The sequence below is a fragment of the Gavialis gangeticus genome, unplaced genomic scaffold (genome assembly GCF_001723915.1).
Source record: "Gavialis gangeticus isolate Ggan-Ray unplaced genomic scaffold, GavGan_comp1, whole genome shotgun sequence".
Classification (NCBI taxonomy): domain Eukaryota; kingdom Metazoa; phylum Chordata; order Crocodylia; family Gavialidae; genus Gavialis; species Gavialis gangeticus.
This window is the reverse complement of record NW_017729024.1, coordinates 99,328,129-99,351,940: the sequence shown is the minus strand read 5'-3', so window position 1 is coordinate 99,351,940 and position 23,812 is coordinate 99,328,129. Positions and strand designations below refer to the sequence as shown.

The following is a 23,812-nucleotide window of genomic DNA, read 5'->3' as shown; positions in this document are numbered from 1 at the left end:
TAGCTCCACTGGCCATCATATATATGGTGGAATGCTTCTTAAATTTCTTCCAGTTTTCTGCTGCATTGCTAGACAGCTTTAATTCCTCTGGAATTCTGAGACACTCCATTTTTCTCTCTTTCTTTGCACCCCACTCCTGGTACCATGTGTTATTCTCAGAAGACCAAGGAGTTAAGCTTATAGAATGATAAAACTTGTTTATTCAAAGAGCCTTCTTAGCCTACTTGCCTTTTGTTCCCTCCTACAGTCCCCCAGCCAATGTAACAACTTATACATAACACTCTTAAAGGTATCTACACACTAGATACTGCTGTGAAGAGGCTTGGGTGGGGGGAAGAGAAACCCCCTCCCCACACCATGGGGACCCAGCCCATGCCCCAAAAGACCCCAGCTAGCAAGTTGTAGGAGGGTCCTAAAGGCAGGGGTGTTCCCTTTCCCGCAGCCCCAGCCTCTTGACAGCAGCAGCCAGAAGCTACAGAAGACAGCCCATATTGGCATTGCCTCACCCCAGGAACTGTGACCAGGGGAGAGTGAGCCCCCCCCACCACAGGGACCTGGTCTGCCCCCCCCCCAAGACCCCAGCTAGCAAGCTTTGTGGGGAACCTTATGACTGGGGGGGGCTCTGTTCCCCCACTCTGCCCCCAGCCAGTGCTGACAGTTGCCAGCTGGTGGGGAGCAGGGCTGGGAAGGCTGCTCTGGCACCTCTTGGGAGGCATTTGGGAGTTCCCTCTTCCTGCTGACTTTGGCCTGTGCAGGCAGACACCAAGTTTCCCCCCACCCCCACCCCCCACACCTGACCAAGTAGTGTATGTCTGTTCAGTTGGAAGGTATTCTAACTTATAGTACTTTAAGTAAAGTGCTGTAGTTAGACCACTTTCTGCTAGGGGCTTTTTGAATGTCTGCTCTTAGCCTACGTGGTTATGCTGAGAGGTGAACATTTTCTGCACAAATCCATTTTCTGCACAATTCAAGCCAGGCATTTGAATTCAGGGGTGTCACCTTTCAGATAAGTGCCCTGTCTACCAAGATAAGGGGGCATCTTCTGTCTCATTGGGCACGTCTACATATGATGCTATGTTGCCGTAGCATCGGTGGACGCATACCATGACGCTGCAGCTACATCACTGTAGCAATGCACTGTCTTGGTATAGTGTGTTGCTATGGCAACATAGCAGCTAAAAATTAACCATGCACAGTGCACATGGAGTAGTACAGGCTGTTGCTGTGCCCTCATTTAGTTCTTCCTTTTGGGCGCAGTAACAAAGGCACCATAGGGACATGCATAGATGCACCCAGTGAATAAGTATTTTATACACAGTGGAACAGCTGCAACAGAAGGAACTGAGGCCCTACTCAAACTACCCCACAGGCAGCATAGGATAGTCCCCTGAAAGTTAGTATTCCTGGTTTATAGTTCGTACTCCAGTGATTCTCAACCAGGGTGCCACGCCGTGTGATCCTTTTAAGGGTCCTGTGGGCTACAGCACAATATTAGCACTGTTAAGTTTGCCAACGTCCACACATGATTCAAAAGGCACACCTGGAGATTTCAAATAAGAATCAAGGGTGTCAAAAATATGTAGCCTTTCTGCATTGTTTGCAACAAAAGAATTGCTCAGTTATTTCTCCATAGTCAAATCTGAGTGAAAGCTAAAAGGAGGCATTTTCTGAGTGGTGCCTTGTGTCTAATGACAGGCGCCTTGTGTCTAACTAGATTAAGACCCACTGCCCTACTCCAAGGCATGTTTATGTATTTATGCAAGGTGGAATAGTATTAACAGAAAAGACTGGGAGTAACCCCATCCCAGAATACTGTGTAATGGTAGTTACACAGAAGGGAGTTCGAATCCTTGGTCACAGAGAAAGAACTGAATCTTATTTTCCACATTCTGCATAGCTGCTTTTACCACTGGGATATTGGGTGACAGATATCACCTCTGCCTCCACCCGTTTTGTAACTCAAACCCTGGAATTTATTTTCCCAACACAAACTAGTTGGGGACTTCCATTCAAACTTGGAAAGTTTCTGAGTGACTGAAAACATACTATTCTGGAAAATATACTATTTACTGAAAAAAAAAAAAAGAAAATCACCCCTCTAGTGATGTATTTAACAACTCTGAATTTTTATGCATCACATCCCCTACCTGGTAGTATTATGTATTAGTATTAATAACTCACCAAATCTATGTATCAACTATGGTTGGCAAGCTGATCAATTGAGCAGTCAATTGACTGCATATTTTTTGACCAGTCAAAGAATACAGCAATGTTACAAAAAATGTAGGTTTCTTAACAGATATATGCTTTTTTATTGTTTTTGACATGGTTCTTCATACAAAATTTGTGCTTTTTCAGTGTATTATTGTTTTTATACTTTTTTTAACTAATATTTGACCAGTCAATTGACTGAACTTTGTATGACCAGTCCAATACTTTATTTGACCAGTCAAACAGTACAAACAGCCTTGGTCTATTTCTAAACTTGTTCTTCTGACCGGCAGATCATTTTTAGAAAATATTCCTGTGATAAAACTGTTTATCTCCAGTCTGCCACAATGGGCTTGGATTTAACTCCATTGAAACGTGTGTTCTTATGACAGCATACCATTTGGCACTAAACATATGATGTCTGAATATTATTATCCTGTGCTCATTTGTGCAGGTGTTATATAAGCTCTTAGCTAATCTTGTTACTGCTGCTGGTACAGAATCTACTTGCTTACCTAACACAAACAAGATTCTTTAGCATTTTGACAGGGTTTCTTTTCCCGAGCATCTGTTTAGTGTCTGGAGATCTCAACTGTCTTCAGAGCACAGACTAGTGTGTTCTAATCGGCAGTGTTTCCGTGCTGTACCCTTTCCCTGCAGTCTTCCCACCAAGTGACTGAGAAAATAATAAAATCCTATTAATTAGATGGTGAAATACAACTGTTGTCTAGCCTGTATAGCCAGTGTGATCATTGAAAAGGTCAACTTAAATTAATCCTATGCAATCAGTAAAATCACTCCACATCAGTAACTAAGAAAAGGAAAAATCAGCCTTTAAAGAGCCGCACCTCACAGCTCTTACTGTAAGATTTATCTTCTGCACTAAGGTAGATTTTTCATTTCCTGTTCAAAAACCCAACCTATTTCTAAGATCAGGCTGGATAGAAGAGAGAAACGCTCTGTGTGTGTGTGCGTGTGACAGAGAGAGAGAGAGAGAGAGAGCAAGATTTGCAGTATGATAGGAAAAAGTTTGTTGGTAGAGTAAGTGTATTGTATTAATGCATTCTGAATTGAATCAAGATCTGTCATATCATTTACCATATGTTTGTTTCAGGAAGACATGTGTCGGAAAAATATAGGTCTTTAAAAAAAAACCCTTATTCTACTCTCACTAAAATCAACGAGAGGCTTGCCTTCCGCTTAAGAAAATATATGATAATATGGCAGGCAACTACACCTGTAAATATTATTCTTCCAGAAAATTATGAGCTTGTTTTGTTTTGGGTGACTTTAGAAGAAGTCAATTTTTACATAATAAGGCACTTGCAAAATATAATTCACCAAAATTGTTAAGAAACAATTTGAAGTAAACCGGTTCTGTTAACACTTGGTCTCAAAATATTAGCCAAGTAGAGACTGATTTTTTTCTTTTGTTTTTATATTTCATTTTACATTTTATTTCTCTCATAGAGGTGAATATTTTGATTATTTTGTTTTATTCTTTCTACCTGTAAAAGATACTCAAACAGCATGACATGGAGATTGATATAAATTTGAAGATGTCCTACAGGATAAGATAACGAAGAAATATGAACTCTGGCATAACAAAAAATATTGAAATATGTAGATGCCCTTTTCCCATTTTGTTAAATCTCTCAACGTATGTTTAAAGGCAACATAGATTCAAACAAACCAAAGCACTGGACACTGTGTGTCATTCATAACTGTTATGAACCATTGAACTCACAGGTGATAATGATTCAACATATTCTGCTTCTGAAATCACGTGTTAATAGTATCGCAATCCTTCCTCAACGTAATGAGATTATTATTAACACTTGTCAGCATAGTGTGTGATGTCCAGGTGTGAATAAGCTATCTTTCCTTGTCCTTGTTGGCTTTAGCCTTTGCCTTTGTTTTGCCAGATCGAGCCTGGCTAATAGAACCAAGGAAGGTCCAGAAGCTTCAGGAAAAGATTTACTTTGCACTTCAGCATGTGATTCAGAAGAACCATCTTGATGATGAGACTTTGACAAAGGTAGCTCCTCACACCACACGACGGGATAAACCAGAAATGTTACATTTGATAGGAAATTCTATCATTTTGTGCGGGCTTCTTTGATTTGGTAAACAACAGCGAGGTTTTTTTTTTTCTGAAAACAAGGAAGAGGCCATTACAATTCATATCTCCCTGCCACCCTGTCCTATTTCCTCCTTTCTCATTCCAACTTTCTTATTTTGAGAATAAGAATGCACTAAGGAGCTCTTTTCAGTATGGAGCTCTTTCATTTTTGTCTTAAATGACCTCTTCTTTCTCCAAGGCATTCATATTTGATCTTTAATTAAAAGACCAGCCTAGGCAACCAAAGTCTGCTCTCTTACAGAGGTCCTTTCACACTTCTGGTGAATCACAATCACTCCTCTACCCAAAAGATTGCTACCCCAATTCATTTTGAAAATCATTTTGAAAAATTCTAAATAGTCTCTCTCTCTCTCTTTATGTCCTACAGTTAATAGCCAAGATACCAACCATTACTGCACTTTGCAACTTGCACGGAGAGAAACTGCAGGTATTTAAACAATCTCATCCAGATATAGTGAACACGCTCTTTCCTCCATTATACAAGGAGCTTTTCAATCCAGACTCTACCACTGGCTGCAAGTGAAGGGGAGATAGAATTGTCACATAGTCATGGAATGCATCACTGTTAAGACGAAAGAAATGTTTTCATGAAGAACTTATTTAAAATGTCACTACTGCAACACTAGGAATGTCCTGCACTTAATAGAATTATTTTTCACCGCTACAGTTTGAAGAATGTAAATATGCACCTCTGAGTGGGGCTCTTTTTTCTTTTCTTTATTTTTTTTTTGAACTGACCATAAACATAAAAAAATATAGACGCTGGGTGTTACCTTTTTTAATTTTATTTTATTGGGGTATGTTTTGGGAGACAACTGTTCATAGAATTTTATTGTAGATATAAATGAGAATAGAGCAGTACTTTGCAGTATTACTCTTGCTGTTTATTGTTCAAATATAATTTAAGAAAATTTCACTTATTAGACTTGCCTATTTCTATGTTTTTAGATAGTTTAATGCATGTTGAGATTTGTAGCTGTCTTGAAAATTGTTGTGCATGTATGAAACATACATATATGTATATGTACTATATACACATACATATATATATATATGTGTGTAATATATGCACAATGTTGTAGCTTAAAATCCCATGCCTATTTTCAAAGGATGCTCAGTCAGGCTCTCCTGAATTTTTTTTACTCTCCAAGTAATATATTAGATTTTCGTTGGGTAATTGGGATTTTGCTTTGTCAGCTAGATTTAAATCATCAATCTCCAATCTCTAGTGACAGGATGATACCACTTCTGAGAAATGTGTAATGTAGTGCATGTCCATAGCTGGTGAAGGAAACATCAGGATTATATCAATGGTGCAAAAGCCTTGTCTGGATGATTCAAGTGTACAGAGGAAGAGTTTGGAATTTTTTCCCTGTTACAGGAATAAGACATATGTAGAAATTAACATTACAGGACAAGAGGCCAGTAAGGAATCTGGAATATGGAGTAAAAATGTAAATTATCCCAAACAGTATAAACTTTTACTTATAAGCTTTTGTTGGGTCCCAAAAATGTACTGTTTGGGCTAATTTACTTGTTTGTGACTCAGCTGAAGCTTATATTTTGCTTCATTTTCTTTGAAAGCAGTATGCAAGGCCTGATCTTGCTTCTATTGAAGTCAATAGAAAGATTCCCATTGACTTCAGTGAACACAGACCCAAAGTAGTTTTTAAAAGTAAGCATGGGATGATGATGACAATGAGACTAAAACATGACCAGCTGCTAAATGAAACCAGAGGGTTTCCATTTTGTATTAATTTGTGATGTTTGAGTGATGCTATTACAGCTTCAGGAAGAAGGAGATTGTTGGGGTGGATTTTTGGTTACAGAAGGAAAAATGGCAACCCTACAGCAGCAACATTCAGATGTAGATGGAAAGTTGATCCAGAGCATTCCCCAAAAACTGGGCTGCTCTACTCCATTGTATTCACTTTTGCCAGTCTCTTTGTACTGGAGGAAGGGGAGTAGGAGGTTAGCAGAGTATGAAAAAGCAGTAGTGAATAATGTATTCATTTATCTCAGATCCATCCAGGTAGAGACCTTCTACCTGTGAAAGCACAGGCCATTCAGCTTCTGCCATGATGATCTCTACCATTCCTTTCATCTGAGAAGACTACTCCACATGGTCTAAGATCTATACAGGATCAGATGATAGGAAAGGCGAAGCCTGAAACAGGGCTACAAGGAGATACATTCTTTACTCCCAAGTTCCTGCCATAAAACTATGGCATTCCACACAGTGCAATTACCCTATATTTTTTTTTTGTAATGGCTATGGGCTGATGGAAAGCCCTGTCTTTAGGTTCCTCTGGAGCTGTTCTGATATGGAGCTGGAGAAGACACCCAAGGGAACCTGAGCAGGGATATTGTATGGTTAGTCTGTTTCAGCCAGTTTCAGGGGCTCTGAAAGGTTCTGGTTTAATCCTTCTCTCCCTTTCTTTTAGAGGGAATAGTTTCTTTTCCCCCAAAAGCCACTTCTGTATTCCTTCTGCATGGACAGGGCCTATTTAGGCAATGTTAATAATTGCTTCTTGATGATGTTCATTTTCCTTAGCACTCATGCACCAGATACGACAGCAATAAGTTAAGGAAGCAAAATTCTCCACTATTCACATAACACAGGGTGTCAAACATATGGCTTGTGGTCTGGATCCAGCTCTTGGAGCTGAGGGATCCAGCCTTGTGGTCACTGGAAGAACCTTATGCACCAGCGCAGCCCTGCTTTCTGCATGAAGCACATGGGCTGGACTTGATGTCACACACGCTGAATGCTGCACAGGGGACAGTCCAGGGTGTATGCATGCCCTGTACCAGCCCCATGTGCTGCATACACAGCGAGCCCCAGGGCTGGTGCATGTGGACTAGACCCAGCACCATGGCCACTACATAGAGGACTAGTCCCAGTCCAGCCCACAGACCAGACCAGCGACCCGCATCTGGCCCATGCAGTCACTGTAAAGACTAGTTGCTGACCTTAAAAATACAACGTAAACCTGATTGTGCTTCAGAAATTACTTAGGAATGTAAATGATCAGTTTTTAAAATAACTCTTCTCAATTGGAGCCAAAAGCATTTTCTTAACTGGAGCCATGTACCCTGGCATTCCTAATCAAACTGAAATGTCTGTAATTAGAGTAGTAACAAGTAGTTGCACTTCCCCAGTAATGTCCTTCTCAGCTCAGCTCACAAGCATTGACTCAGCTTCATGGTCTCTTGTGAGACCATGTAGGTATTTATATTCCCATTCTACCAAGGAGGAAACTGGAGCAAAGAAGGCGAAGAGCATGAACCTGACCCACTGTTGTAAATAAGAGCAGTAATTTACTATGGCATAAAATAGTGTCTGACGGAACTATCCTACGCCGGAGTAAATTAATCTACTGCACAGTAATTGTGGCACACATGTAGACAGTGACACTTTACTACATGTTAGTCTAATGCGCAGTAAAGTACACATGTAGACATGCCCAGTTTGTCTTTTTTAAGCACAAAGAACAAGTACATATATTTGAAAACCTCTTGGCCCATGGTCCAGAAACGTAGAGTATGTGATAAGAATAATTGTACTTTTTGTTAGTAAATAAGGAGGCTGTATTGTGGTGCTAGTAAGAGCACTCCTTCATTACTCTATGTTGCTTCCTTAAAAGTTTTTCAGTTCTTTCCTTTGCAAAATAAGACAGCAATCTTAGAGATTTGAGGTCATGTACTTTACGCAAACTAACTGAATGTGGGGTATAGACATTAAAAAGACATTATTTAGCACTTAATATAGCACTTTCCATGTTCAAAGCACTAGGTAACCATTCACTAATTATGCCTCCCAGCACCTTTCATGGATAAGAATCGGTACCCCCATTTTAAAGATGAGGAAATGAGACAAAGACGTTAACTGACTCACCAAAGGCCACACAATCCAAACTTGGATTTGATGACAGGGATGTAGGCTCTGATTTTCCTTTCCAGATCCCCACACCAGTTTTTAATATGTACTGTTGCTCCCCTACATTAAGATGGTTATAAAAGCAGTGTTACTTTTTTATATACAAAGTATATTGGTCACCATTAAAAAGGCAACATTTGCAAATAGTTACCACAATACCTGGTAAAATTATTCATTGAACATTATATTTATTGTACATTCCCTACCTTCTTTTCTTATAGCTTTTGAATTCTTTGAACACAGGCTCTCAATTTGCATTAAGTGAATATAGGTGCATTTCAACACACAACTTGTTTGCTAATTTTGATTAGTTGCTAATTACTTGTTACATTATTTGTAATATGAGACTGGCCACTTAAAAGTGATAATGTTCCTTCTCCTACTTAATTGTCTGACTAAAATTTATAAAACTACAGTACAATAAATGACAACTCGCAGTCTGAATTTGGGACATATGTGCTAAAATTTAAGAAATTGGAGATTTGAGATCTTTTCCATGTATAACTCTCAGCCACCAAAATACTTGTGAACCATGTACAATATAAGGTCCACAACTGATAGCAAATTGAAGTCTAGGCATTAATTCCAAAAAATATTTCTGTACTGTTTTATGTACAACTAGCTCTAGTTATTCCACAGTGGGATTTGACTCACCACCATTAGCTCCTTACAATTAGAAGTTGCCATAACTGCATTGTGTGGTAATTGCTGATACATGTTGACTTTTTAATGACAAGCACTTTAAATGGGACTGATTTTCAGTGATTGATTAGTCCCAGACCTCTAACAAAAAAAAAGGGTATAAAAATATATGTTAGCTCTTCCACTTCTAGCATTATATTCAGATAATTCAACCACATTGAACCAAATGATCCTCAGCATCTATCAGACAGATGTAGACAGCTTGTTACACTACTACCGGGACTTAATTTTGGTGTAAATGTTACTCCTGCTAGCTCTTTGTATAAAGAATTAATTCCAAGAGTCATATTTCCTTCTAATGGAAAGATTGCTTTACTGATTGCTAGGAAAACAGGATAATAGAAGGCACTCAATTCAATCAAGCAGTTTCCAAATGCTATATATATATTATGATTGGTTTGCAAAAAGCAACTTTAGGATCTGATCCTGTGAGTTGCTGGGCTCCCAGAGCTCCAGCTGGAGGCAATGAAAATGGAGGCCCCTCCACACCTCATTGGAGTTTCTCAAACCCTCATAAAATTAAAGGCCCTCAGTGTTTGAAGCTTTAGTTTTATGGAACTCCTGTCAAATGTTGGCTTCATATAAGCTTTAATGTTTCTACTTTGTGCTTCTCATTGTTAATTCCAGCTTCATTTCACAGCAGATAATTAATTTCCTCCATTTCATCTTATATTTTTAGATTGGGGCAATTTGTGCATTTGGGGAAGGTTTGAGGGTCTTGGCTGAAAGGCTTTTTGTACCCAGGACAATTTGAACTGTGATTGCTTTCATCTGTGTTCAGCCTAAGCAGCCTGTACTAATGGGAGTTCTTCTTTGACTTGATTGGGAGGGAGGGGGGTGGGGAGTTGCCATCTTGATATTTAAGCAGAAAGGGCACATACCCTATTACCTAGGACCAGCATGAGCTATGTACTGGGCTACTCTACAAAAGTTGGGGAAAAGAATATCCCCTTTCCTACCTCCAACCCCAGGTTATGAAGAGTTGGTGGGATTGCTCCATAGATGCTGCTGTAGCCTCAAAGCTGAAATTTGAATTGTGGCTGATCAGGCTTCATAGTCACAGATGCACAGGTGCTGGCCTCTGCATCTAAATAGCCCCCTGCCATAAAGCAACATTATATGGTAAAAATAGTGGTCAGGCTCCTTGCGCCTTCCCCCAGTACTGTTCTTCTCCATATACTCCATTGATTGCAGCATGCATTCAAAATATCCTGATGTCCTTCCTTGGGCTGTATTATATTACCATAGTCTATTTGGAAGCTCAGCTATACAGAACTCAATAAAAAGATGAAAATGAAATATAACAGCCATTTTGGCCTAGGCCTATCCTGTATGTGTTGAAAGTGAAACCTGAGACAAATACAGATTTCTTTTTGCTGACGCTAACAAAATTTGGTATTTATACTGAATAACTTATCCCAGCACTTTCTGCCTCCATTCTGAAGACTAACTATTGTCTCTGACATCCTGTAGCAATAGCATGTCAGAGAACCAGTCCTCTTCTTTCCTTTCAAAGTTTTGTGCTTTGTAAATGACAATCACTGCTCAATGCAGATGTTGCACTGTACTCCACTCAGGGATGTTTCACTATTAAAGATAAATATATAATATAATGGTAATAATAAGGAAAAGAATGTTAGAGGCTTTGAAGGGCACAGATTTAGATGCCCAAATGAGAGAGACCCAGACAAGGCTTTCAAGCCAGTGATTAGAAATGACATTGTTTATACTGAATTCACAGTCAGTGTTTCCTCAGCTTTCCTTGCTGTTTCTCGGTAGAGTAGTCCTGAGCAACTTGTATATGTGCATTGAGAACCTGTTGAGAAACAGCTTGGGCTCCATACGAGTTACTGAATTTGGACTACTGACAAAAGAAAGTTTGGTTTAAAGGTACTGAGTTAAAGTGGCGTTAAGGTGGGTTATATTCAGGATTGCTGCAAGAATGTAAAACAAAGTTGTATGACAGAATAAATTATAGTGTGCTGGCAGCAACAGCCAAAGTTTTGAGGAATTACCACATGGAGAAATTATCACTAAGAGCAAGTAACAGAAAATAAAAAGGCTCCCTCTGTCCTTTCCTCTCAGGGATGCATGAGGTCAAAGTTCCTAGTTGGGCCTCTATCTAGCAGGGCAGCCCTTCTCCCAGAAAATATGAGTTTGTGAGTTTATATGCATCTCTGGCAAAACATATTCTCCTCTAACTGAATTCTTTACTATTCTGCTAAAGGAACAATATCCACCTCTCCCTTCTCTTCCAGATTTGGAAGACACTGCTTTACCCCCTGATATCTCAAATGAACCCCCTTCTTCTCTGCTTACAAGAACCTCACGCAAAGTTGGATTATAATGGATCTAATCTGGATCAGCCAGAAATAAGTAATTCTCCCCAGGTCCCTGGCTGAGCTAACCTCTTCCCATTTCCATGATGGGATTTCTTTACATCTCCAGCTTGTTTTCGAGTGAGTACATATGGTTTGGTTAGGATCCTTTCCTGTTCCTGAAGCTGTGTTGGGAACCTCATATCAAGAACTAGAATGTAGAGTCCCAGATTTTACTTATGCCAGTAGTTTAAATCTATCACTCTGTCTATCCAGCTTGTTATGCAGGTGTCCACACCATAGCATCTGACCCACTGCAGCTCAAGTTTAGGCTGTTCTAGTTCACAAACCATAGAAGTCAGTCTTTGGAGACCCTTACAGGCATTTCCCGATCTTGTCAAATATCTTCCCACCAAAAAAAGGATGTGTGTGGTGACTGACCCATTTTAGATGCTTCTCAAAGCTCTTTCACCACCAAGAAGTCTGTACTTGAGCAGCCATGTGGTTCATTTTACACTGGCAAAGTACGAAGGAACTCTTCTTGCCAGCCTGGGCAAGTTGCCCTGGACTCTATTGTTCTCACATGTTAATCTTGGGAGATACCAAGGGAATTGTTCCATTAATGTATAGTCTCTAAACTGGTTTTGAAGCTGTTCGTTTCACTAGAAATATCACTTGCATGCAGAGTCTCAAAATAAAAGAAAAACAATTTGTATGAAATCAAATTTCTCCTGTGGTAACTAATATCAGTAGCTCTCCCTAAAAGGCAATCTGAATATATGCTGACATAGGTGGATTATTTTAATGCAGCAGTGTCCATAAGACAATCCTTTCATTTATGCTGAAAGAGTAGGAAAATGCACAAAAATGCATCTGCGAATAAGGATTAGGTACTTATTTGGGACTTAATTTTTCTTGGACATCATTGCAGACAATGAGGATAATACTGCTGACAGTGAGTTCAGTAACTTGATGTACTATACTTGCATATGTTTATCATCCTAACAACTCAACCACAGTATATAGGGAGAGTGAAAGAAAACATCATTGGATATAGGAGCAATAAATTCTAAGTGTTATTTTATACATGCAGAAAATGTTTGCTTTGCACGCTGTCTTCTGTACAATAGCATAAAGAAAAAGCTTCATCTACTATAGGTATAACAGTATTTTTACCTATTTTTAGACTTGCTGGGTGGACCTGCTAATTTGTGATTAAAGATACTGCTGTAGGGGGGGAAATGTATGTGCTTCAAGAAAAGGTTGAGACCTTAGTTTATTGCTATACATTGACAACAATGAAGTATAGTCACTATAAAACTATATCTAGATAGAATTAGAAATTTGTCTCCTTGTTTTCAATTTTTTCGCTGCATTAGTCCCCTGATATTTAAGCAGCAGAAGCCCAAAAGCATTGAAGAACAAGTAGGGCCAGATGGGCAGCCACAAACAACAGATTTTACCTTGAAGACGATTCTACTTAAAAACAGCTGATAAAAAAAGCACTTATATTTGTCTTGATTAGATTCCCAGCTTAATAAATCGGAGTAATAGATTAGCCTCTCAGCTTCTTCTGGGATTCAAATGCACTACAACTGTTTTCTTTAAATGCATCACTTCAGTGTCTGAATCGGGCAAATTTTTGTTGTCATGAATATGAAATGCTAATAATAATTTAACCTTTCAAGGTTCTAAAGTGTGGACCATGCATTCTTGTGCAGTAGATGGGGATTTGTTTGTGCACTTATCGTTAAAAAGTGACTGAGCACCCTACCAAATAAAATCTTTGCCTCTTGCATTATTGCAACGTGACCTCCAGGCTACAGGGAGCAGCTCAGTGATTGTACTTGTGGCCACAAATAAAGCACAACTAAAGTTCTAACTTGCTATAACTGACACCCAGTTCAATCAGATGTATGGGGTGTTTTGAGATTTATGCAGTCATCTGTGGGATGATTCCCATGTCAGATTAATTACCCTGGCTGTAATTGATGGACACCATAAATAAATTAGGACTCTGAATATCAACAAAATCCCTTATTTTACCACTGCACTGTCTGCCTCATCTGTTTAACACTATAAAAGTAACTAAAAGCAAACAAACAAACAAAAAAATAAAAATCCTGAGTATGTATTGTAGAAATGTAGAAGACAAATAAAATATTTTTTCAAATGTAATTACTTTTAATATATGCTTGTGGAAGGTCTAATACTATGTAAACTGTCTCTGTAATTTTTGCTGTAAATAACTTGGGACAGTGAATACACTGATTTTTTCTATGTCTGTTTAAGCATAAGACTTTGTAACAATTTTTTTTAAAGAGGAAAAAACATCAAAGAGCAAACTATGTACTTGCTTCCTATGAGTGTAATCTACTCTTCAGTTTTTATGAAAACTGATTGTAATAGATAAAGCCTTTTGACCAGCCATTGGTGTTTAGTGTATACTTCTGTTTGTAATGGGGGGTGGGGGGAGGGAAACAAATGACAAGACTGTCAGTAAAACCTTTTCCCAATGAGTCTGTAAAGTAAGTATTGTACTAATACCTGCAGACTGCATTTGAAGAATACAATTCACAAAAGCTTGCTGAAGCAAATAATATTTCCTTAAAGCATATGGCTTTTATGTATCCTTCCAGTGTGGATTATATTAATAGAAACAAATTCTTCTTTCCAGTGAACAAAATATTTTTGTATGCTTTTAATTTCTTATTCAAATTTGAGGTCAGGTCACTCATTAGCTGTAATCTGAAGCCATAACTGACCTTCACCAAATAAATGTTTTAAAGATCCTAATAGGAAAAAGAAATACTGTCCAGTGTATTGACATCTTTAAAATGCAGGCAGGAGCATAAATAACATGCAGAGCATTTGGATGCCTTTCCTGCATCCCAAATGTGACTTTAATGGCTAATATTTTATGACTACCAATTTATAAAAACATAATTAAAATAGATATTTAGATTTAAATGAAGTTTCTAATATTTTTGAAATATCCCTGAAAATGCTTTCTTGCTTTTAGGATTATGAGAGAAAATGATTTTTCATATACTTCCAACTTTCAAAGATTTAATGTTTTTATCCTATTTCCAGTTACTTTTGTTAAGAATTAAGTGAGACATTAAGTCCCCAGATTTCAAAGCCATGAGCTATTTGGAGCTTGGCTGTAGCTATGTTGTTGTAAATTAATTTAATTTGATTTTGAGGTGGGGGGTGTAGTTTGCTACTCAATAAGCATGCTCACCACTGTTGGTAACGCACAAAAGCTGCATTGCCTGAGAAGTATGTAAAAATAAAATACAAATAACAAATCAATCACTCTCAAAGTGGAACAAAAATTACTTTCTAAAGCAAATTGCCTCATAGAGCCGTCATTTTTTTTCCTGAAGGTTAATTGTATAATAATAACGGTGATGTATTTTAACTGCCTTGTAGATGCAAAAAGCAAAACCACAAATGAACCAGTGACATTTTGGGTGAAATCCTGGTTCCACTGAAATCAATAGCAAAAGCTCCCATTGATTTTAATGGGGCAGGGTTTTTCACTCCTTGAAGTTTTCTTCTAATCTCTCTCTGCTCTTTCTCCCTTGTTTAATATAAAAGCCCTAATTTATGTGTATGTGAGTAAAACTACAGCCTGGTTCATTTAGAAAGTGACCATTGAGGGTTTTGGTTGTTTTTTTTTTTAAATCATGAATATCCTAGGACCAGCATTCCCTGTCAAATAAAAAGGTTTTATATTACTTTAGAATGTAATAGATTTTTGTCTTATTTTGTCTTGTAAATTATTAGTTCAATACTGTTAGCATTCCATAATAATGCACACATGATTTTGAATGTTTTCTGTAAATGACAATCAATGTTGATGAAGTTCCTTTCTTTAATGCTGAACAAAATAAAAAAAAGCTGTAAGAAAATCAAGTCTGACTTCTGATTTGGTTTTATTCTGAGATGAAAGATATAACTTTATAAAGACAAATATGGCGGTAAACAAAAAAAGATCAGGAGACCATATTCATTTCAGGACTGTTCCTGCCCCCCCCCCCCTTTTTTTTGCATATATCATTAAGTACACCACGTATGTCCATCAATGCACCAAAATGGCTGCTGATCTACAATTTAAATTAGAGCTGCAACTTTTGAATATGTAAATAGTTATTTTTTTAAAGAAAAGACTGTGCTACAAGAAGGAAGAATCTTAATCCAGATACTTGCATAAAAGGAAATGACACAGTAATATAAGGGGTTCACCCAAATGCAAAGGTAAATGTGTTGATCCAATATTTTTCCATATAGGCTAACATATACAGAAGGTGATTAGTTGACTTTGAGAAAATATCTCTCCTCAAGTTCTGAAAACAAAGGCAAGTGTTTAAAGATACCAGTCTGCACCTTCACGCATCTACATACTTCTAAAAATCTAGTTAATTTGACTTACCCCACAGGCCATTACTGAAGTCACACATACTGACTTTAGCGGGACTGCTTATATACTATACAGATCGTTTATGTGTTTGCTTATAATGCTTTGTTTAATCAGGATTCAAGCAATTTTTGAAGGATCAGAACTTTCATTTCAAATTTTAAAAGTACAGTTGAACATAAAATGTAGCATTAGGTTTTCAAAGTTCTGGTAAACTAAGAACGTACATCTACATGAAATAATTTTAATCTAACACTGCGTTCAAGTATAAGAGCTTATATAGTCATTAAAATTAAACAGCTTTAAAAGTAGGTATTTCTAATTCTAATCATAAATACCTAAGTGCATTAGTTATGGTAAATAATGCCATACAGTAAATATCTGTTTGCATATTGAGCTATATTTTTCTGAGTAAAAGAAAATCATAAACACTGTTGCACTTCACTTCAACTTCAAAAGATTTCTGTCTATTTAATGCTTCCTTATTGTTTAGATACTCGTTGTGTGTACTCAGACTACATCACCCAGACAGAATCCTTGTGAAGATAAGTATCTCATAAATATATTTTAGATAGATAGATAGAAGCATTTTTTTTTACAAAAAGTAATTTTACTCTCTCTCTATGTGTATATATATCTATACACATACATACACATAGAGAGAGAGGGAGTAAAAAAAATAGCTTTCTGTGAAAAGTACAACTAGCCTTGTTCACAGATCTGGTGAATCTGATAATTATTGGAGTGACCAACATAGTATAAGACCTGAACAAAGTAGGCAAATATTTCTTAACACTGACATAATCTTTTATAGAGTTTTCTTCACCAGTGTATTACTCCAGTTTTATATCACTGCAATGATTAGATCCATAATATATTTATTCAAAATTGCATGGTCACTTACTTAGATTGGATTATCTATTCTGTTCGTGCATTTTAATCTCGCAAAGCAAGAAACATGCTCTGGAAGGAGTTATTGGTGAAATGTATTATTCTATATATCAGGAACTGCTAGTGAATCTAAACTAAGATTTTGATAATTTAAAATCCTGAGTGTATTTGTTGGGTACACTTATTCAAATATGGCCTTCTAGACATGCATAGTGGAGGTACAGAAATCCAAGTAGTAACTGAAGACATAAATTTGTCACTGTTTTTGTATTAGAAATTTTTAGTCAAATGTGATAAATGTTGTAAAAATAGTCCAACATTCATATCAGATGAATCAGAACTTAATTTTCTCATTGATTTTTCTTTTCAAACATACTTTTATTTTTCAGAATAATTTTTAAAAACTGACTTGCAATTGCCCTTGAGTGTGCAACAGTTGTTATTTAAAAGATCTAAAAGCTTTTTTTCCCATGATGATATGGCAAAGAAACCCTGTTCCCTAGAAAGTGGCGAAATGCAGCAAAACGTGTGTCAGTGAGCAGAAAAAGGTGTCAGTGAGCTTTTGAACTAAAACACCTTCGAGATGTCAACCACTGCCATTTTTAGAAGTGGACCACTGCTATTTTCTGTGCATTGATATGCATTTCGTCACTTACACGACTGCATGTGCCCCAGCACTAGGTGCTTTTCAAGGCACCTGGCACTGTGGTGCATGCACATGTACAAATGCCCAAGAACTGTACGTCTGAGAGGTTTATGATTTGAGAGAAATGGAATTGCAAGCCATGTCTTGCTTTGGTAAAATGTGTTTCCTTGGGTACCTATATACAGTCATTGAGGCTGCTCCAACACGCCATAATTACAGTGCATTGGAGCACACTTGATTAATCGAGCCTGCTGGAGAGTGGTAATTACTGAGCTCCAGCAGACTCCAGCATCATGTGTATCAGCATCCCTGGGCTGAAAAATGGTGGCAAGGGTACTTTAAAGGTTGTTCAATGAGCTTTAGTTAAAGTGCCCCCACCAACATTTTTCAGCACAGGGACACTGTTCCCCTTTCACTCCAGGTATTTTTATTAGAGTAGCTCCAAGAGCACATGTATAAACTTCGCCCCAAACCCTCCTCCCAAATCACATGTGTAAATGCCCTTTATGTCTATCCTTAGCCATACTTTTTAATTCATTGTATAAATGTGCATCTTTTAAAAGCAGAATGAATGTTCCATATTTATGTATTGCACACATATTCATAAGTGCATAGAGATACAGGAAATATTTCATTACCTAGCTTATATAAATTGGACTTAGTCCTGCGGTTCTTATATATCTTTCAGTTAAGTCTGGGAATTTTGCATATGCTAAAGGAGCTGGCCCAGAAAGGATATTCATAGCAATTGTTGCCGTGTCAGGATAATACAATCACAGCAACTTCTAGACTAATTTAGAGAACTCATATAATCAGCAAGATCAGCCTTACCTTAATAAAACTCATGTGTAAATGCTTTCAGTTTCAACTAATTAACAAATGGCAATTTTGAATGATTAAGTCATGACACAGGAGAACCTACCTGAAAATTGTACAGGTTAATAAAACTTCAACTCCACATTATTAAAATTCAGACTCTATCTACCCTTATTTCTTACATTTCTGGATTCCGTTACATAGTCAGTTAGCAGTGAAAATCTATATTTTTGTCATTTTATGTTTTATAAGTTTTATGGTGCTCATTTCAATGATTCAAGTGAAATTGCAGAGGGAAAAAAATTTGAATATCCTTTCCTTCCCAATGACAGCTGAAGATTTATTTACTAGCCTATCTAGCCATGATGTTTATAACAAATATATAGTAAGTACATAGCTTCATTCTTGGCACAGGAAAACCACCTGTCATTCAAGGGAGGTTTCTTACTCACTGTATCTGCAGCCTTTTCTACTGTGTGCTGTTTGGCATACTTCTGAATGTATTATGGCTTCTCTTCCCTACCTGAACACGTTACTTATAAAAACTAGCTATTTCTAAATCTGTTAATTTAACAATGAATGCATGCAGGCTGACAAAAACAATGAAGCCACCCTGTGCCCTCCCATGTTACAAGTCACCAGAGGAAGACAAAGACACCAAAATGTGTGAGAGACTCACATTGCTAAATTTCCTCTGAAATGATCCATGAGAGTAGACGGCTTCTTTTGAATAAAAGTGCTACTTATCTTAACTTTGCCTTTCTTAAGACCCTTGTTTCCCTTTTCCACCCCACTATGCCTATTCTTCATGCCTGTCCCTCTTAAGGTTACTACATAAGGTGGGAACTACTGTTTTCCTGTATGAAATAATGATATGCCTTTTATTTCCTGAAATGTTAAAGCTGCTTTGTTCTGCAGGTCTCTTGAAAAGGCACCTGACTATGAATGACTAAAACTATTTTCAAGAGAAATTATGTATAAGGCCACCACTCTTCCCCGACCCCCATTTTGCTCTAGAGAAGCCTAAAGGCTTTGGCTGGGCCAAATCCTAATTCAGTAAAATGCTTAAGATAGTGAGCAGGTTTAAACATGCGAGCTATGCTAGTGAGGTCATTGCTACTAGACAAATGCACAAAATAGGCCAGTGCTTAAGTTCTGACTGAATTATGTGCCTAAACTGATGAGAAGGTGAAAAATTCTTTACTAAAAATTGCTCAGCTGGAAGTTTCTAGTTTAAATCAAAATCAAAACTTTCTAGGTTTTATTTTAAAATAAGCATATCAGTTCATATTCTGAAAATCAGAAAAGTCTCCTCACTCACCAAATATTCAAAATATGAACTGATATGCTTATTTTAAAATAAAACCTAGAAAGTTTTGACTTTGATTTAAACTAGAAACTTCCAGCTGAGCAATTTGTTTGTAAGTAGCAAATCTCAGAGATTTCCTTTCTGTTCACTAAATCAAAATACGATTAAATAATCTAAGAGAGGCAGAGAAACAACAAGAAGTTTAAACTTGCCCAGAGAATTCAGAAAAGATTAGTTAATGTTTAAACATTTTTATCTTAGACACACAATCAGGTGGCTGATGATATTATCTGCCTTTATCAGGTTTTTTATCATGATGTTACTCTATGAAGTCACAATGTAGAAATGCAAGCAGTGTCTTTAACATCCCAGTACATTCCATGTAAAATTTCCAGCTGCTATCAGGTAAACTAATACTGTCTTTGCAAGTCCCATCATTCTCTGAGACAGCGGTTCTCAACCTTTGTTAGCTTACATACCACCTGCATACATAGACACGGCAGAAGTAAAACCAGAAGTCCCACTGTGGCACTTCCAGTTTTGCCGCCGCAAGCCAAGTCACACTTCTTTCTCATGGACCACGGCCAGGGGCAAAGCAGCCTGCACGGGGCCCCCCTCCCTGTCCCCGGCACACTGATGCTGGGGAGTGAAAGACCCGGTGCACCAGACATGGCGGGAGGGCAGTGGCCAAAACTTCTGGCCCAAACAGGCAAAGACGCCTCCAACCTGCCAGGCAAGGGGGCTGACCAAAGTCAAAATAGGGCACCCATGTACCCCCTGGCCGTGTCTCACATAGCCCCAAGGGTATACATACCATGGATTGAGAAACACTGCTCTGAGAAGCTACCAACTGGGTTAGTCCTAATTCAACTACTTACCCTGATTCTGAGGTGACTTATCTTTCCATTGTCTCAAAATCATTCATTTTGTGGCTGTTAAACTGAACCATAACTAAATGTGGTTCCTTAAAGGAAAATCCCACAAGCTCGCTGCCTCATTTAAAGAAAATTGCTCAGTGTAAAACAGAGCATTTAGCTATTCTTTGTTACCCTTCAACATTTCATTCTAGCATTTCCACAGATCCCAAAATAGTGTCACATCCTATATGCTGTATCTCTTATCTGCTATTACAATTACATTACACATTTGCATATTATATACATGCAATATACACAGATTTTTAATTACAGCAAAAAGATCACACCATGTGGAAGTGAATATCTGTTATAACCTTTTCTGAACCAAACTAATGTATCAAAATATTTGTGTGAACTATTTCCTTAGAATTAGTCTTTTATCTTCAGCAAGCTCAGCCATAAACATGCCATATTTTTCCATAAATTTTTAACTTTCAGTCAACAATATAGAAGACACACAGCAGACTATTTTAGAACAGTGGTAACAGATGGTAATAAAACAGGGTCCTTCAAAGAAAGCAGAGGAAAAAGAGCCTGAGAATGAAAATAAGACTCATTGTTTTTCAGCAATTATTCTGTCTGGAAACTTGCTGTAAAATGTAACAGAAAACTGTCATTTCCCTAGAATAAATCTTCCATTGTGTCCTACAAGTTAAGAGGACTTTTTTTATAAGATCCCATGAGATGGTTAAAAACAATTTATGCAAAAATATTACTTTATACTAAAATGTAGGCTTTTTCTTTCCATACCACCAAGTGACAAGGTGCTCAGGCACCTAGAAATATGTGCAAGCCTCAGTGTATGGAGTCAAAGCTACTGCTCTCTTATCTAGGAGTTGTATTCAAACTCTATATTAAATTTAAAAAAGTCACTTGAAGCTAAGCAGCACACATCAAATAAGTAAATAGATAGCAGAAACTCCACTTCTCCTCCTAAAGTGATACCCATAGCTGGTTAGATTACATTGGACATAACAAAATGTGACCATGGAACACTTCAGTCAATAATACAGGACAGGTCTTTGATTCATTTGCTTAAGTTTTAGAAGACTGCTACTTCTTGAGTTAATAGCAGTAGTGCTCAACTTCCAGCCCATGGAGCCATATTATCCAGCCTGCAAGGCTCCCTACAGGTCCAGAAATTTGGTGGTAAAGAAAAGGTCGCAGCATTAATTGCCATGGCTTCCAGAGATACAGCAATTAATGCTGCCATTGTTCCCCCACCACCAAATTTCTAGACCCATTGGGAACCCTGCATGTAGGATGACATGGCCCTGCATGATGGATTGCACTGGCATGTGGAGTCACTCCACAACCAGATCTGGAATACTGGATCACACCCATGGACTGACCCCTCATGCTACAGTGGATCCAGCCTGAGGACTGACTCTGCCTGCAGGATCCAGTCTGCAGACTGGCCCTGAACCACTCTTCTGGCTCAGGGGCCAGAAGTTTGAGCACCAATGGTATAGCTGAATTTCTACCTTTTGCCAGTTATTAGAACCATTTAAAGTATTCTTACGTGTTAATTCTTCTAAAGCTGTATGAAGAAATTGGACAATGACTTGATCTGGTGTAACAATCCTCCTTCCTCCTTTCAACATTGCATTGCATGTAATAGAAGCATACACTGAGATTACCCTAATGTTCTCACAAAGGTCTTCTTAGCTAGGGACAGAAATCATGCATAAACCAAGATAAGTGATCAGAAACCTGGCTAAATCTGTAACACAACAGAAGTATAGTGCACATAAACTGCTTTCAAAATGGCTGAAACCAGTTTAGGCTAAACCTGGATGGATGTAGTATTAGACTTCACTGATCTAAGTCTTCCTTCATATGGCTGACTTGGAGCAACAATGATAAGTCCAGTTTAAGGTAAGTTAACCAGTCTAATGCTTTTAAGAAAAGGGAATGTACCTCTGCAATGTCACTATCAAATTTGTGTAGAGGACAGAGTGTTGTTATGTGGTTCGTAGTTTGATCAGGGTTGCCACAGTCACATTCTGCAGAACTCCTAATACACCATTTGTGCATCAAGTGACCACAGAGGCCATGCCCAGGTCAGATCTAATTTAGAACCTTCCATGTTTTTCGTGGCAGGTCAAAACCAGGCATCTTTATTGTTGGGTCAGAAATTAGACTTTTATTCCAAATGATGGTTTCATTCCACACTTTCCTCCAAGATGCTGCACTGTCATGTCCTACAAGGGCTTGTACATGTGTTCACAAAGTTTTCCAGGAGACCAAGCAGTGAGCTGGGAGGTTCTTTAAATCTCCATGGATGGGGATGTCTGAGTTGTCATTCATGTGGATGACCTATCTGTATGTAGCTTCATCACAGTGACTGTCTGGAGGAGTGATAATGGCACGACTGGTAACCATTGAATTGGTGTAGATTTCACAGTTCTGGTCATAGCACTCAATGCAAAATCTAACTGGACATCCACGCATTTGGTGTGAGTGCTAGCAGCCCAGACAGGTTTACAGTACTCAGATGTTAAGAAGACCAATGCCATAGCAGAGGAGAGGAGTACTCCCACGATGACACCCCAGCTCGTTCTCGTGAGTTTTTGCACTATGTTCACCCAAGACTTGATCTTCACAACTATTTTTCAGAGATGATTACAAAAAGTTTAAAGCGTGGTCAATTGTCACACCAGGGTAGGACAGACTTGGATCATGTTGTAATTTTTCTCTGCAAAAGGTGAGATTGAGATAAACATGTGTTTTGTGGTTGTTGAAGTGAAACACTGAAATGATGGATTTAGTTGGATTTGATGACAGCCTCTACTTGCAATCTGAAGGATTTGGTTACAGTGTCTACTCTATTCTGCCATTACTGACAAATCAGCATGTCTTCAATCTCTATGAAGGTCCTTGTCTGTGTGGTTCGTGCCAGGTCATCATCAAACGGAAATTTCCTCAAAGAGGTAGCAGGCATATTGCTTATATAAATGTTGAAGAGTGTCATGGGAAGATCACTGCCCTGCAGCAGGCCATTATTTAGGATCCTTTGTCTGCTCACTTTGTCTCAGCAGTAGACACACATCAGTCAATTGCCCAGAAATGTCCACAAAAGATGGAGCAGCCTGGCACACAGGAGAAGGCAGCAGAATTTTAGCAACAGACCATGCTTCCAAACAGTATCATATGCTGCATTCATATGTCAATGAATGCAGTGCCAGCCTTAAGGTTGTGCTGGAAGCTAGCCTTCCTGTTCATGGTGGGGACAAGCACTTGGTCACAGCAGCTTCAGTGTAGCATAAAACCAACTTGTTTTTGGAGGGGATGGATGCCCTGACAATTGGGCTAATCCTTTGGAGGATGTGCCACTCCCGTAGTTTGTAAGTTGTACAAAGCAATATACTTTTAGGTCTGTGAGGTAGGGATAGGACTATAACCCGGACCTCACTTTTGCTTCGACCATCAGGAATGGTGCCCTTCTCCTTGTGTCTAGAAATGTGCTCTCTCACTTCCCACACAACCAACATTG

General features: G+C 38.3%; 1 protein-coding gene across 1 annotated transcript in view; it reads left to right on the top strand.

Moving 5' to 3' along the window:
* Positions 1-6,054, top strand: part of RORB (RAR related orphan receptor B) — a 206,919-nt gene extending 200,865 nt beyond the window's left edge. The window contains exons 9-10 of the mRNA XM_019517454.1: positions 4,137-4,249; positions 4,722-6,054. Of these exons, the coding sequence (XP_019372999.1) occupies positions 4,137-4,249; positions 4,722-4,877 (269 nt within the window). The 3' untranslated portion in view covers positions 4,878-6,054. The remainder of the gene's footprint in view (positions 1-4,136; positions 4,250-4,721) is intronic.
* The last annotated feature ends 17,758 nt before the right edge of the window (positions 6,055-23,812 follow it).